Source organism: Theropithecus gelada, chromosome 6 (assembly GCF_003255815.1).
Source record: "Theropithecus gelada isolate Dixy chromosome 6, Tgel_1.0, whole genome shotgun sequence".
Classification (NCBI taxonomy): domain Eukaryota; kingdom Metazoa; phylum Chordata; class Mammalia; order Primates; family Cercopithecidae; genus Theropithecus; species Theropithecus gelada.
The window spans coordinates 75149152-75166770 of NC_037673.1; the positions used below are offsets into that span (position 1 = coordinate 75149152).

The 17619-nt window shown below is 37.2% G+C and overlaps 1 protein-coding gene across 9 annotated transcripts in view; it reads left to right on the forward strand.

Annotated features, from left to right (window-relative positions):
• Window positions 1-14436, forward strand: part of TENT2 (terminal nucleotidyltransferase 2) — a 73836-nt gene extending 59400 nt beyond the window's left edge. For 7 of the 9 annotated variants that reach the window (XM_025388381.1, XM_025388386.1, XM_025388380.1 and 4 more), the window contains 3 exons: window positions 7741-7832; window positions 10133-10212; window positions 12970-14432. In XM_025388381.1, the coding sequence (XP_025244166.1) occupies window positions 7741-7832; window positions 10133-10212; window positions 12970-13044 (247 nt within the window). In that variant the 3' untranslated portion in view covers window positions 13045-14432. Of the gene's footprint in view, window positions 1-7740; window positions 7833-10132; window positions 10213-12969 lie in introns of all 9 variants that reach the window. The other 2 variants (XM_025388383.1, XM_025388382.1) reach the window with 2 other exon arrangements.
• The last annotated feature ends 3183 nt before the right edge of the window (window positions 14437-17619 follow it).

Genomic DNA, 17619 nt, shown 5'->3' on the forward strand with positions numbered 1-17619 from the left:
TACTTTTCTTACCTACTTCACTCACACCTTGCTGCTGAAATACTTCTGTTTTATTTTTTACTTTTTGTGGGTACATAGTAGGTTTGTATATTTATAGGGTATGTGAGATATTTTGATATAGGCCTACAGTGCATAATAATCACATCAGGGTAAATTGGGTATCCATCACCTCAAGCATTTATCGTTTTCATTACAAACAATTCAGTTATCCTGTTTTAGTTATTTTTAAATGTAGAATTAAATTATTATTGACTATAGTCACCCAGTTGTGTTATCAAATATATATCTTATTCGTTCTATTTTCTTGTAGTCATTAACCATCCCCACTTGCCCCTCTCCCTGCTACCGCTCTTCCCAGCCTCTGGTAACCATCATTCTAGTCTCTTATCTCCATGAGTTCAGTTGTTTTAATTTTTAGATCCTGCAGATAACTGAGAACATGTGAAGTTTGTCTTTCTGTGTCTGGCTTATTTCACTTAATGTCCTCCATTTCCATCCATGATGTTGCAGATGACAGGATCTCATTCTTTTGTATGGCTCAATAGTACTCTGTTGTGTATAAGTACCACATTTTATTTATCCATTCCTCTGTTGATGGACACTTAACTTCCTTCTAAATTTTGGCTATTGGGAATAGTGTTACAAAAACATGGGAGTGCAGATATGTCTTCAGTATCCTGATTTTCTTTCATTTGGGTATACGCCTAGGAGTGAGATTGCTGGATCACATGGTAGTTCTACTTTTAGTTTTGGAGAAGCCTCCAAACTGTTCTTCATAGTGGTTGTACTAATTTACATTCCCACCAACAGGGTATGAGGGTTTCCTTGCCAGCATTCATTGTTGCCTGTCTTTTGGATAAAAGCCATTTTAAGTGGGCTGAGATGACACCTCATTGTACTTTTGATTTGCCTAAGTCTGATGATCAGTGATGTTGAGCACTTTTCATATACCTGTTTGTTCTTTGTGTGCCTTCTTTTGAGAAATGTCTGTTGAGATCTTCTGTCCGTGTTGTAATTGAATTATTAGATTTTTTCCTATAGAGTTGTTTAAACTCCTGATATATTCTGGCTATTAATCCCTTGTGAGATGAATAGTTTGCAAATATTTTCTCTCATTCTGTGGGTTTGTCTCCTCACTTTGTTGATTGTTTGCTGTGCAGAAGCTTTTTAAATTGATGTGCTCCTATTTGTCCATTTGCTTTGGTTGCCTGTGCTTGTGGAGTATTACTTAAGAAACCTTTGCCCATACCAATGTCCTGGAGAGTTGCCCCAGTGTTTTCTTGTGGTGGTTTCATAATTTGAGGTCTTAGATTGAAGTCCCATTTTGGTTTGATTTTTGTCTATGTCGAGAGATAGGGTTCTAGTTTCATTCTTCTGCATATGGATATCAAGTTTTGCCAGCACTCTTTATTGAAGAGACTCTGCTTTCCCTAGCGTATGTTCTTGGCACCTTTGTTGAAAATGAGTTCACTGTAGGTGTATGGATTTATTTTGGTGTTCTTTATTCTGTTCCATTGGTCTATGTGTCTGTTTTTATGCCAGTCCCATGCTGGCTTGGTTGCAGCTTTACTGAATTTGTTTATCATTTTAAGATTGAGATAACTTCAAGATATTCAAGTGGAGATATTGAGTAGACAGTTGGATATATAAGCCTAGAATCAGGAGACAGGCCACAGAGCTAAATATTTGGGAGTTGTCACCAGGTAGATGGTATTTAAAGCTATGAAACTCTTTGAAAAAAATCAAGGGAGTGAATATATAGATGGAAAAGAGAAAACAGCCAAGCATTGGGTACTCCAATGTTAAGAAGTTTACAGGAAATGCAGGGGATAAAGGAATATGTATTGTTAAATGACACAATAAACAGACAGACAAATACAGAATGTAGGCATTCTGGGAAATACCTGGCCTAATCTCCTCAAAAGTCAGTATTATTAAAAAGAAACAAACAAAGGCCGGGTGTGGTGGCTCATGCCTGTAATACCAGCATTTTGGGAGGTTGAGGTGGGCGGATCATGAGGTCAGGAGTTGGAGATCAGCCTGACCAACATGGTGAAACCCCATCTCTACTAAAAATTAAAAAATTAGCCAGGCATGGTGGCAGGCACCTGTAATCCCAATTACGCAGGAGGCTGAGGCAGGAGAATCGCTAGAACTCAGGAGGTGGAGGTTGCAGTGAGCCGAGATAGCACCACTGCACTCCAGCCTGGGGGACAGAGCGAGACTTCATCTCAAAAAACAAACAAACAAGCAAAATGTGAGGGGATCTTTATTAGATTTAAAGAGATAGAACAGTCATATACAAGGCATGAACCTTGATTATAATCCGATTGGGGTGGGGGAACTATAAAAGGTATTTGAGTCACTGTTAATTTTCTAATTGCTTTTGGTGTTGTAAAGGAGAATGGCTTTATTCTTAGGAGATACATGCTGAAGGATACAGAAATGAACTTTCATGAGGTGTACAGGTTACTGAGTGGTCCAGTTCAAAATACACACACACACACACACACACACCTGCAAGTGTGGCAGAATGTTAACACTTGTTGAATTGTTTTTAAATTTTATACTTTTTTTTGTATTTGAAATTTTTCATAATACATAGATGATGTAAAAATGAGATTGGGGATGAGAAGGAACTAATATATGAGTCTAGGAAGAAAGAATCATTGAGATAGGAGGAAATCCAATGGAATGTGGTATCTTGGAATCCAAAGGAGAAAAAAATGTTTTGAGGAGGAAGGAGTGATTATCTGTGTCTTTATTTTTTGATAGATTAAGATGAGAACTAAATGTTGACCATTGTATTTAGCTATATGGAGTCCTCTGGACCCTTGACAGGAACAGTTTCTGTGGAATAATGGGGATAAAGAGCATAGCATTATTGGTGGGCTCAAGAGACGACAGAGGGAGAAGAATTCAATATGGATAATGTAACTCATTCTCTACAGCAGAAAAAAAAGTGTAGAAATTAGAGTGTTAAGTGGAGTCCAGTTTTTGTTTTTATTGTTAGAGAGGAGAAATAACCCATCTTGATGAAAAATTGATGATACCAGAGAAAGGCATAGTAAATTTTTGGAAATAAACTTGTTTGAGTTAAGAATGGTTGGAATCTAGAGCACAAATAGAATAGAAGCACAGATAATTCATTAATAATGATCAAAAGTAGAATATATGGACACAGGTAAATGTAGCTGAATCAATGTGATTGGAGCTAGTAGGAATTACTTTTGGATTGTTTTAAGTTTTTAATGAAATGAGTCATGGACATGGGCTGGTAATGATTGTGAAGGTGGAAATTTGAGAAGTAAGATGAAAGTATGAATTGTCATATACTAGAGTAAAAGGGTGGATTAACTATGGAAAGATAGTATGGTTGGGGGTAGTAACATTAAGAGCCCTCTTTAGCTAAGTGATCATGAATTTAAAGTGTGATCAGTCTGTGTAGTTGCATCTCTCCACCCATGTTCAGCTGTGTGGGAAAGAATTGGAGTAGATTTAATCAGGGTTGTGTTCAGCCAACTAAGTTCAATGCAGCAAGAGTGGGTAAGAATTGAGAGTATGTGAAAGGGAGTGATCTTCATAACTGACCATGCATGGGATGTATTACATTCAGTCTTGAAAATGTGGGCACAGAGATGCCTATAGGACATCCAGGTGACAGTTTCCAATAGCTGGTTGTAAATGTTAGCCTGGACCTTAATAGAAAGGTCAGAGCTGGAGAAAGGATTTGGGAAAGAAACATCAGATTATTGGAGCCTAAGGTGTGTACTCTACCATTAGAAGATTCAAAGAGGCTGAGCCCTGGTGAATACTAACATTTAAAAGTTCGGGTAGAAGATGAGAAGCCAGTCAAAACAGAACTCTAGGATTAGAGTAAAATATTTTGTCTACCTAAGACATTTGAAATTCCTAACAAAGTTTTCTTTCTGTTTGCTTCCTAGCCCATAACAATAAAACAAAATTATATGTATTTGTTCACTTAATGTTACTAGTCTATACACACACACACACACACACACACACAGAGCCATATGGTATTAGACTCATAATTTTGACTTTATTAGACTTGAATTTTTCTTTATGTCGCTTAAGACAGCATTTCCAATTTAAACAGTTGCCTCAAAATACTTCCTGTGGTCACAAAAAGAATGGGGCTGGGTGCAGTGGCTCATGCCTAGTCTCAGCACCTTGGGAGGCTGAGGCGGGCAGATCGCTTGAGGTCAAGCGTTTGAGACCAGCCTGGCCAACATAGTGAAAACCCGTATCTACTGAAATAAAAAAATTAGCTAGGCGTGGTGGTGGGTGCCTATAGTCCCAGCTACTCGGGAGGCTGAGGCAGGAGAATTGCTTGAACCTGGGAGGCACGGAGGTTGCAGTGAGCTGGGATTGTGCCACTGAACTCCAGTCTGGGTGACAGAGCAAGACTCTGACTAATAAATAAATAAAAAGAATGGCTAAAGAGAGTTTATTGATGAATGCCAGTCTGTTAACATTACTGAAGAGAAGAAGCAAGGACCTAACTTGCTTCTAATATAATGAGTTGTCTCAGTTTTCTATTTAAAAGATTATCATTTATTATCAGTGTATTTTAGATTAAATTAAGCCCCGTATCTGTTCTTCTTTCTGAAACATCTCTCTTTATAGATTCTGTATCTTATTTTACACTTTAATTATTGAGTGACAATAACAGATTTTTACATGCCAAGCAAATTATGGTTGAGAATAGATTAGTATGATAGAAGGCTTAGGTTATGGGCTGTGTTTTAAAGAATGAAATATTTAGGGAAGATATTTCTAAATTACCATTTAAATTCAACTCTTGGGAAGACCGTTTGAGTCCAGGAGATTGAGGCTGCAGTGAGCCATGATTGTGCCACCGTACCCCAGCCTGGGCTTGTCAACAAAGCCCTGTCTCAAAAAATATATAAATAAATAAATCCACCTTTAGAGTACAAAGAGTATAAAATTATGTCATGTTTTAATGATTTGAAATGTTTTTAACAATCTGGAAATATTTAAAAGTTCTTTGAAAGCACAGTAGATTGAATCAGTCCAAATAGTAGTGATTCAAAATATTCTTTTTTCTTTTTGAAGCACTTCAAATTGGGTTTATTGTACATTGAAACTTAAATAATATCTGGTAAGGGATGATCAATAAAATGAATATATCTATTAATATATATCTCATACTGTTTCTGTGACCCAGTTTAGAACCAAGTAGTGGCATGTAGCGTAAAATCAGGATTTGTTGCCGGGCGCGGTGGCTCACGCCTGTAATCCCAGCACTTTGGGAGGCTGAGGCGGGTGGATCACGAGGTCAGGAGATTGAGACCATCCTGGCTAACATGGTGAAACCCTGTCTCTACTAAAAATACAAAAATTAGCTGGGCATGGTGGCGGGCGTCTGTGGTCCCAGCTACTCGGGAGGCTGAGGCAGGAGAATGGCGTGAACCTGGGAGGCAGAGGTTGCAGTGAGCCGAGATCACACCACTGCACTCCAGCCTGGGTGACAGAGCGAGACTCCGTCTCAAAAAAAAAAAAAAAAAATCAGGATTTGTTTTAATAGAAATATAATGGTAAAGATAGAATTTTTGATTTAAGGAAATGAAAGTTGTAATTTAACAGCAGGCTATAGTATTTCAATATTCTAAAACTCTTCTGAAAGATAAAAATAAATCTATGCCTTGTAAAAATAACGTTTACAATTTTAATTCTGCAGATTTAATTGTCCTATAAGCTGTTATTAGAAAACAAATAGTCTCAATGGAAAATTCATTTTATTAATAAATTTGACGTAACTAGTATAAAGTGAAGTGATGCAAACTGTAGTATGTAACCTTGTTTGCTTCAGGTTTGTGGTTGTATAACTCCCCTCTTTACATTGTTGTTGTAAAGAAACAATGTAAGAAAATTGTTGGAAACGTTTGTATGGATTTTTTTGTTTTCTGTTTTTTTAAGATGGGGTCTCACTTTGTCAGCCGGGCTGGAGTGCATTGGCATGATCACAACTTACTGCAGCCTCAACCTCCCATTGCTCTGGTGATCCTTCCACCTCAGCCTCCTGAGTAGCTGGGACTATAGGCGCTTGCCACCACGCCTGCTAATTTTTGGATTTTTAGTAAAGACATTTGAAACAATAGAGCAGAGTAGTCTTTCTTTTTGGAGTCTGTACTAATGGAACTACAATACATGAGGGATCTGAAACATTTTCCTGTAACCAATACTAAGTATTTCCATTTGATAACCTACTTAATTTTTAAAAAGCACAAATCCTGATGTATATATTTTAAAAGAACTTAAAGCTTTCTTCATAAAATATTTACAAACTACTCTTGATCAGAACAAAAATAAATTTATACTTTCAGTGTGCTTTACAAGGATCAAAATTCACAAGATGCAAGATTTTTCATGCTTATGTAATATAGAAATTAGTCAAATTTCTATAAATAAATGCCATACAGGATCCATGATTATATTCCTACAAATTCTCTTTCTGATAAATAGAGGAGAAGTGTAGGGTGTTGGAAGGTCCCAAGCAATAGTCTTAAGTGGTAGAGAAAGCTAAATACTGCTTAAAAAATGGTATTAGCTGTTCCTCAAATTTATTTTTCTCTCATGTACAAGCTGGGTAGTCATATACTTTAAAATGTTCCTTGAAAAAAAGAAAATACTTGTAATAACTGTTAGAAAAACCTTTTTTAAAAAATGTAAAGTTAGTATATACTAAAGACTGGACAGTTTACCTTCAGGCCCACTGATGAAATTATTTTACTTGAATAAAATTTTACTCTTAACAACTGCATCTTATATACAGCAATAAAGTATATTTTCATAGAGTATTAATTTTGCTTTCCTAAAACAGCATCTACTTCTATTGGAAAATTTCAAAATTTTCTCCCAAATCATACACATAAAGATGTACCTGAACAAAAATTATTTAATAATACCAGAAGATAACACTAGAGGATTACTTCCCTCTTAACAAATAACAGATTGTTACTGCGTTGTTAACTATGACTATAGTTGTTATTTTTTTGTTTGTTTACTTGTACTTTCTTTTTTTTTTTTTTTTGAGATGGAGTCTCACCCTCTCTCCAGACTGGAGTGCAGTGGCATGATCTTGGTTCACTGCAACATCCGTCTCCCGGGTTCAAGCGATTACGCTGCCTCAGCCTCCCGAGTAGCTGGGACTACAGGTGCACACTACCATGCCCAGCTAATTTTTGTATTTTCAGTAGAGATGGGGTTTCACCATCTTGGCCAGGCTGGTCTTGAACTCCTGACCTCGTGATCCACCCGCCTCAGCCTCCCAAAGTGCTGAGATTACAGGTGTGAGCCACCGCACCCAGCCTGTACTTTCTTATTTTTTCCAGTTACTTCATTTTTTTCACGTGTATTGAAATATGTGTTGAAAACCTGGTATGTACTGTTCTCCTAGGTGAAGAGTGAAAAAAGTAGATAAATATCCAGTATCTTGGAGCTTTCCTCCTACTTGAGGGAGACACAATGAAGAATAACGTAATAAATAGTAAATGTAAGAAACAAATTATTAGAAGATGATAAGTGTTGTGAAAAATAAAATAGAGGTGGGAAATAGGGCTTGTGGTGCTGAGGGTTGGGGCACAGGTTTCAGTGTTCCACAGGAAGATTGGGGTAGGCCTTACTATTGATACAATAAAAATAATATAAGAGAAATTATGAAAATAGTTAACATGTTTACTGTTTTTCTTCTTATAGCTGGAATAGTCAAATGATTTCAGTTCGTGAAGCCAAAGCCATTCCGAGGCCTGATGGTATTGAATGGAGAAATAAATACATCTGTGTAGAAGGTAGTTTTCTGTTTACCATCCATGTATCATCATGGTACTAAGAGAATTACTTGAGTAATTTCAGCTGTGTTTCAGTTAAAAGTAATACATTTATGTCTGAAGTGATTTGTAAGTCTTTTAGTTTAAAATTTTTAATTTAAAAAAATCATTTAAAATTTTGTAGGTGTGAGAAATAATAAACATAAACTTTAGGCATTCACCCTTTCTAGTTGATAAAATTTAAGCTGTCTTTATCCCTCTTGTGGTTGATGGACAATTTCATGACTTACAGATGGAAGAAAATAGAATCTTTATATATGATTCTTATATTGACATACAATGAGTTATTTTATATTCTTTTGCACTTAAAATATTACTTAGTACAAGTTGGACTTTTATAAATAGAAATTGATTTTGCTTTAAAAATTAAATGATCTGAAGAAGTTTTCTTCTCTAAAATTAATTTACATGTAGTTGAATATATCCTTGAGACATTTTGAGTGAGTAGAAAACTGACTTCAGGGGACAAAATTATTCTCATAAATGCTAAATTGAAGACCTTTGTAAATCTGGAGGTTAAAAAGTATAAGTAGTTGAGAATCAGCATTTGTAGAAAACATCAGATTTTGGATATTTTAATCTTGAATTATATGCAGTATTTTAAGAGTTTTTGAATATGAAATTAAATCTCTTGCTTTGGTGTGCTAATAAATTGCACTGGGTGGACATTATTTTAGTTACTTGTGTTCAGTTGAATACTAAACACTGTTCTAAAGTGCTGTGATGATGCAATCCAGTATAATTTGGCTTATGACCTTATTCTGTTAAGGAAAAGAACCCCACAATACTGTGATAGTAGACTCCTTTTTAACATAGCCTTTCTAAGCAATAAAAAATAAGCAAAAAGAGTACTTAAAATTATGGACCTGTGTAGATTATATGATAAATCTAAAGTTTTGACCTTTCCATCAGATTCCCTATTCTTCCATACTTTCTCTAGGTCTTTCCCCTCAGTTACCTTTCCTCTTACCAACAACTTCATTCTTTCTCCAGTCCTTCCCTTTCAGCTTTAATACATACATAGGTCTTCTCATTGTTGAAAAATACTCTTTATTTGGTCCTACTGGTTCTTCTAGGCATTTTTCCTCCTTTTTCAGTGCTAAAATTCTTAATTTCTAGTAATTTTTACCTACTGCTGGCATTATTTTAGACATTTCATCTCATTCCTGATGCCTTTAGTTATCCTTGTCTTCTCATTATGATCTTCAGTTTCCTTGTACTCTTCTGGTTTCTTCCTCTCTCTCTATATGTGTTCTTCTCCCTTGTGGGTGAAGGGTGAGTGGGATGGTGGTGTGAACATGGAAGGTATATATATTGGAGACACACATACATAAAAACTGTTCCTTTGCTTTTTTCCTGTCTTCTGTTTGCTTTTCTCTTTTTCTCTTTTCTTTTTCTGCCAGATTTCTCATGCAAGTTACTTCACTGTATCTTTTTTCTTTCTTTTTTTTTCTTGGAGATGGAGTCTCTCTCTTTTGCCAGGCTGGAGTGCAGTGGCGCAACCTCGGCTCACTGCAGCCTCCACCTCCCGGGTTCAAGTGATTCCCCTGCCGCAGCCTCCCTAGTAGCTGGAACTACAGGCACGCGCCACCACGCCCAGCTAATTTTTGTATTTTTAGTAGAGATGGGCTTTCACCATGTCGGCCAGGATGGTGTCGATCTCTTGACCTTGTGATCCACTCGCTTTGGCCTCCTGAAGTGCTAGGATTACAGGCGTGAGCCACCGTGTCTGGCCAGACTTCACTGTATCTTTTTCTAAACCATCCACTCGGGCCATAACTCCCTGCATTGTCTTCCATTTTCTCCAGTATTGAACCTCTACCTTCAAAGGACAAATCAGCTTTTAAGTTAAAATTAAATTTAAAGTTACCTTTCTGTGATATTTAACATTAACTGCCTCTCTTAGATATAATGCTTTCTTCTTTTTGATGAATTTTATTATTTTCCTAAGGGTAGGTCTTTGACACTGTAATTTTTCAGAAACCTTACACACATTTATGATTTAGACTTAGCACATCTATGCTGATGACTTTCATTTTTAATCACCTTCTCCCTTGAATTCTATCTACCTTGTTAGGCAGTTCATAGTATATTAAGCTTTTCTGTATACATAAATCTAATAAAGATATTAGGCTGACCCATCTGAAATTGCAATTTTTGTAGGTCAAAAACTGTTACATATTGACAGCGTCAAACCTAGAAAAGAAACTGTAGCTCTTATTTTAATAATGTTTTCTGTACATGTGCATTTAACGTTGCAGAACCTTTTGATGGAACAAATACAGCCAGAGCAGTGCACGAAAAGCAGAAATTTGACATGATCAAGGATCAATTTTTAAAGGTAAACAATGCATTAGATCAACCCTAGAAGCATTAGTAGACCCGTATGCTTTAAACAGGAGAAAATATATATGTAGTAGGACAGAATGGTTTCTCTTTGGTGAATCCATTAATATAGCATGATAGGGAACTTATTATTTGAATTTAGTTAAACTTTTCCTTCAAAGAGATCTGGCTCTGTTTTTATTCACATTGCTTTCACTTTCATAGAAATAAGCATTTTCTCTTTTCTTTTTGAGACGGAGTTTCACTCTTGTTGCCCAGGCTGGAGTGCAGTGGCACAATCTCAGCTCACTGCATCCTGCACCTCCCAGATTCAAGGAATTCTCCTGCTCAGCCTCCCAAGTAGTTCAGATTACAGGCGTGTGCCACCACACCTGGCTTATTATTTTTTTTTTTTTGTAGAGACAGGGTTTCACCATGTTGGTCAGACTGGTCTCAAACTCCTGACCTCAGGTGATTCACCTGCCTCTTCCTCCCAAAGTGCTGATATTACAGGCATGAGCCACCGTGCATGCCCTGCCGAAGTAAGCATTTTCATAGTGAGCTTATTAAATTTCCAAAATGAGTAAAACCTAATGGACTCTTTTCCTTCCTTAGTATATTGGGGAATTTATTGTGGCCTTAGAAGGAAACTGATGTCCATGCTTTTTCTAATGTATACCCCACTGTCACAGGAATTAGAGTGCCGTTTTATTTTTGTTTATATTTTGGAAAGTTAAAATTTATGTATGTGTCTGTGTCTATAGTATGAATTTATTCATCAGTGATGCTGCTAGATGTGGTCTTAATCTTCAAGGACTTCCACAACACATTGTAGAAATGTATTGATTGATATATGTATTGAGACATGGAGGGGAGGGAAAGCTTCGTAGAAGAAAAAGATGAGAAAACTGCAAAGATAATTTTAGAGGCATACTTTTTCATTATCTAGACGTACAAGTGGACTTTATTTTAATGATAATGTAAAATACAAGTATTGAGGCATGAATATCACTGGAGCCCGGAGTTCGAGGCTGCAGTGGGCTATTATCAAGTTGCTGCACTTCAAGCCTAGACAACAGAGTGAGAGACTCCACCTCTTAAAAAAAAAAAAAAGAATAAAAATAATGGCCAGGTGCAGTGGTTCACACCTGTAATCCAAACACTTTGTGAGGCCAAGGCAGGAGGATTGCTTGAGGCCAGGAGTTTAAGACCAGCCTGGGCAACCCATAGCAAGACATAGTTCACACACACGACATAGTTAACACACACACGCACCCCACTCCACCCCACCCCTGGGTGTAGTGTTATGCACCTGTGTCTTAGCTACTGGGGATGCTGAGTAGGGAGAAAGGTCTTGAGCCCAGGAGGTTGAGGGTGCAGTAAGCTGTGATTGTGCCACTGCACTCCAGCCTGAGCATGAGTAATAGAGTGAGACCCTGTTTCAAATAAATAAATAGATAAAATATAAGTATTCTATTACAAGCTATCCTTCAAATGAGACTTTCTTAATTTGGCAACCAGAATAGAAAATTTGTCCTATAGAAATTCTTTAATTTTAAAACAAATATTCAAGAGAGAATATTTTGGTCTGTCAGATTAAATTGAGAACTCAAAAATAGCAATGCTACATTGGTGTTCTTATTGATGAGTGAGCTTTCATTTAGGATTGTTTAGTTGTAAAACCAGTACTTTTAGACAATTGAATAATTGACATGAGACTAGAATACAAAGATCTGCAGTCACCAAGTAGTGAGACAGATTTTTAGCTTGTTAACAAGTTTCTTTTCTTCTTATCCATTCAAATCACTGTTATTTTCCAGAGGCATACATAAAGTACCTTATTGTAAATTTACTTTCTCCTTTGTAAATACTATATATATTTTTTTGAGACAGGGTCTTGCTCTGTTACCCAGACTCATGCAGCCTCAATCTCCTGGGCTCAATGATCCTCCCACCTCAGCCTCGTGAGTGCTGGGACTATAGGCGTGTGCCACCATACCCAGCCAATTTTTGTATTGTTTGTATAGACAGGGTTTCACCATGTTGCCCAGGTTGGCCTTGAGCTCCTGGGCTCAAGTGATCTGCCCACCTCAGCCTCCCAGAATTCTGGAATTATAGGCATGAGACACTGTACCCAGTCCCATAAATATTATTTTTAATGGAAAAAGCTAGTGAAGATGTAAGACAGTCAATCAAATAATTGAAATAATCCTCCCTTCTCAAATCCAAAGTTTTTGTTTGCTATTTTTAGATTGAATTAATCTGTGAATAAATATTGTCAGTTGTCTCTTTCAGTACCACCTTTGTGCCCATTTCTTTATTAATGAATTGGAACCATAAAAATACAGAGTTTTTAAATAACATTTTATTTTCTGATGACAGAAATAATACTTATACTGTGTTAAAAACTTGGAAAATAAAAACTCAAAGAACCAGCCTGGGCAATACAATGAGACCTCTTGTCTCTACAAAAAAATTTAAAAATTAGCTGAGCGTGGTGGCACACACCTGTAATCCCAGCTACTCAGGAGGCCGAGGTGGGGGAATCTCTTGAGCCTGGAAGATGGAAGTTGTAGTGAGCCGAGACTGCACCACTGCACTCCAGCTTGGGTGGCAGAGCGAGACCTTATCTCAAAAAAAGAAAAAACTCAAGGAAAGAACTATTCAAAATGTTACCACCTAGAGAGAACAACTGTTAACATTCTTTTAAACTCTCAGTCTTTTGTTCTGCATAAATTTCAGGTTTTAAGAATGATTTTTCTTTCTCTCCCAGTCATGGCACAGATTGAAAAACAAGAGAGATTTGAACAGTATACTACCTGTAAGAGCTGCTGTCCTGAAAAGATAACTGGCCTCTGTTTCGTAATAAATTCTTCCAAGAAATAAAGAACAATAGTTTCATCGTAATACATTATGTTTACCTCCATCATAATTGCTTTTTTCATAGTTCTTGTTTTCATTTTTTATTTTTAAAAAGACATATAAAGATTGCATATTTTATTATGACATTTCCTAATAAAACCCTTTGATTTAAAAATAAAAATGTATTTTTGAAAATGTTTACATTGATGATTAGTAATATTATGGCATGCGTTTTCAGGTGATCAGATAAAATATATTTTGCGAAATTACGTGAACAAATAAAAAGTTTTTGATACAACTTCAATTAATTGTAACACATGCTAATCTTGAAGAGATGTGTGGAATTTTGGAAGGGGTCTAATTCATACATGCTTAAAGTCTAACCTACATTAGATAGTTTGTTGTCAAAGTCTGTTCTAGTAAAGTGAAGATTCAAGTCAGTTGTTCAGTTACTTGAAGCAAAACGAAATCATTTCAGTCAAATCACTGCAGAGTCATGAAATACTGAACAATTGCCTTAAATCTTTGCTTTGCTTGACTCACTGGGATAGACTGAGGCTTTGGGTGTGTCTGTATTAGCATTTCATTAGTACTTCACATGCTTTTGATGTACTCTTGAGATTGCTTTAAATTTTGTATTGAAACAACAATACATTTTGCACTGTAGTAATAGGAGCACTAACTCTTAAAACAGTTAGTGAATTGTTTTAAAGAATCAGTTCAGTGTAGACATTTTGCAAAGATTGTTTCCTGTGCTTTATGATAGCTTAGTACAATGTGCACTTCTGCTTTACTTGCCGTTTTCCTGCTCTGTTTTCTCTGTGACATGAAGCAACAGAAACTGAGAGATCAAAGTTAAGATTATATCCTGTTTGTAGTATCAGATATTTTTCTGTGTACAATTATAGGATTGTAATCTAAACTGGAATTTTTAGACAGTAAGCCACTACAAAATGTTTTAGATATGACACAATAAAATTATTATAAATAAAAGCTTAATATTTGTAAAAAATCTCTTTTTTAGTATTTCTTTTTTTACATGAAAGAAGTAGTGGTGGCTGCTAAACAAAAAAAGCTACAGTGTTTATTAAGGTTGTTTTTGATTTATGTAAATATTTGTAAATTGGTCAGTGCCTGTAAATTTAAATATAAAAAGTAATCTTGAAAACAGTTTTAACTTTTTCAAAAGGACTATGTCCAACATTTTTTAGACCTGCTGTAGTACAGTTTGTACCTCTAACGTATTTTTTTTTTTTTGCAGACCAAATGCTAAAACTTTTGCTTTTCTTTGACTTGTAAAAGGTGCACATTTTCATTTTCTTCTTTAAGTTCAAATTTTTGTACGTCAAATGCAATAAAATTTATATATGGACATTGTCGAGGTGGTTTTTTTTTTCTGTGAAAGTCTTTGCTTTTGAGATGAGACTGAGGCTGTAGTTATCATCTAGAACTGAACTAAATCTACTTATTAGCCAGCTAACCACATCAATATCTTATGTCTCTGGCATTATGAGGAATGAAAGTTTACACATAGTGTTTTAGATTCCTGATGTGTAACACTTTTTATGCATTTGAGCTTTTCATATTTTGACGGGGGGGAATTTTTCCTAAAATTTACATTGTGCATCTCTTAATGAGAACGTACTGAGTAGAGTTAATATTCTAGTGATGACTGGGTAATCATTATAAGCATTAGTCTTAGTACTATTCATTAATACTGTGCAACTTTCAGGGATGGGTAAGTATGTACCCTCTGCCTCTACAGTATTATGACATTTCCTAATAAAACCCCAGAATTTACCATGTTGTGGACTCCCTCACTGTCACTGTTTTCTCAGTTTTCAATGGCCCCACCCTTACTGCTGCTGCTTTTCACTTGTTTTACTATGAAAAACAGATCAAGAAGTCACTAAACCTAGACTCAATTCTAAATCAGTAGACTGAGGCCTAAAATTATGCACATGTGACTGGCCAAATATGTCAGATAAGTGAACTGTTAATATATGAGAGAATTTTCTAGACTTTTAAGTTATTAATCTCAATTATTTGTTTGATGAGTACTAAATTATTTTCTGTTTGTCCATTCCTGTACGTAGTTGTCCCTCAGTATATTGAGGGATTGGTTCCAGGCCACCCCCATCCTCTTCAGATACCAAAATCCACAGATGCTCAAGTCCCTTATAAAAAATGATATAATTTGCATATATCCTACACACATTGTCCTGTATACTTTAAATCATCTCTAAATTACCTGATACCTAATACAATGTAAATGCTATGTAAATAGTTGTTATACTGTATTGTTTAGGGAATAATAATGACAAGAAAAAAAAGTCTATGCCTGTTTAGTACAGATGCAACCATTCTTCCTCCCTCTCCTACCCCCCACCCCAAATATTTTTCATCCTTGGTTGAATTCACAAATCCTATATGGATACAGAGGGCTGACTGTATTTGCATATGTTGTTAAAGTGGTGTTTAAAATGTGCAATCTGTACTACAATTCTAAATTTTGGATTGATTTGAACTAGGATCTTTGCAAATCTCATAGACATTAATGTTTGTAAGAAATTTTTAATTAAATGATGGAAGGAACATAGAATGGCTACCTGTGGTTTTGATTAGTGTGTAACAGATTCCCACAGCTGCGACTGAATTCCTTTTGTCCTGGATGAGCATGGTCATTTGGGATTACTGATAGTAAAGTCTAGTTGGTGTTAAGAGAATAAATATTGCTGATGCTAAATCTGGTTTAGTGAACTGTGAGTCTTGACTGTGCTGTTTTCCCTCCTTATGTCCCACTAGCTGATGTATCTGTACTGTAATTCAAAGATCTACAGTTCATTAGCTACAGACATATGCATAGCAACTAGTGTAACTGGTGAATAATCCCCAGCTTACAGTCACATTTAACAACTCTGTGACTTGCTATAATTAAAAATAAATGTTAACTTCTAGCCATCAAATCATTCTCATAAAATGGGTATCTTTATTGTAAAGATACCTCAATTTGTACAGTCAGCAGGTCTGGTTCTGTTCTCTTCAGGGAGCATCCATTATGTGTACCTGCTGTGTGCTAGCTACTTTGCTAGTGTGTAGGCTTGTAAGGGATGGGAATGGTGGGACAAAGATGAGTAGTAAACTTACAAAGTCTGCTGGGGAAGGAGATACAAACATAATCTGTATAGGATTATGTGGGAACCTGGAAGAGAGGTACAGAGTTTAACTTTGGGATTTCAGAGAAAGGTGGTATCTTGAATGATTGGTATCCTGGTAAAAATGGGATGAACCTTTGAAGCAGAAGGAGTTGTGTAAATAAAGACACAGTGGAGTGACTTGACAATGTTGGGAACTCCTGACTTCTAAAGAGAGCTGACCAACTGGGCGCGGGGGCTCACACTTGTAATTCCAGCACTTTGGGAGGCTGAGGTTGGCGGATCACCTGAGGTCAGGAGTTCGAGACTAGGCTAGCCAACATGGTAAAACCCCGTCTCTACTAAAAATACAAAAATTAGCCAGGCATGGTGGTGGGTTCCTGTTATCCCACCTACTGGGAGGCTGAGGCAGGAGAATCGCTTGAACCCAGGAGGTGGAAGTTGCACCGAGCCGAGATCGCGCCATCGCACTCCAGCCTGGGAGACAAGAGCAAGATTGCGTCTCAAAAAATAAAAAAATAAAAATAAAAAACAGTGGACAGGTAAAACATGGCCAGTTAGGCAACCGTTACCTTTGTGAGGATGTTGGGGTTCAGGCTTTGAGCAGTGGGAAGCCATTGAGGGGTTTTAACCACAACTTGATCCGGGGGAAAGGTTTGGGGCCTTTGGGCCAGTTTCAGACAAAACTTAGCTTTTTGCTAACGTGGAGGAAATTGCTCCTCCTCAAGGTTTAAGATGAGTGGAAATGAAGTTTCCTGGCTCAATAACGGGGACCACTGAGCAAGAAAATATACAGTATATTGACTTGCGATATAAAGGGAGCTGGGACGGAACAATGGTTCAAAACTGGGCTTTTGAGCAGGGCAGCTTTGTTTCTCATTGGGTCACTTTACTAGCAATGAGAGCCTGAGCTGCTGGAGCTCTTCGGAGCCTCAGTTTCCTCATCTGGGAAACCAGCACTACAGTAAAACCTTCTACAGGTACCACCGCAGAATCGAAGTAATGAAAGCAAGACTCTCAGCAGAGTGCCTGGTAGTTAAGTGCCCCGCTCAGGATGTAGTTATTGTTTGGGATAAGGGGTCCAAAAGTAGTTCAAAACCGGAAAGACTCACTCTGGAGGAAATAGAGACGGGGCTAGGTTGTCTTTCCTCCTTTGAACCCCCTAGTGCAGCCGGAGCCCGTGCCCCTTAAAATGATCTCCAGTTGTCCGAAAGGCCCTCCAGGGATCTGGCGAAACGGGGGCGGGGGAGGGCTCGGGGAAGAAGAGAAGCTGAGCCCGGGCCCCAGAAGCTTGGTGGCGAAACTTTGACGCCTTCTATTTAAAGTCGCGGGGCTCGCCCGCCCCCGGCGCCTGGAACCCGAGCCGCCCCCGCAGGGGCAGGGCTGGGAGGGCAGGGGCCAGAGCA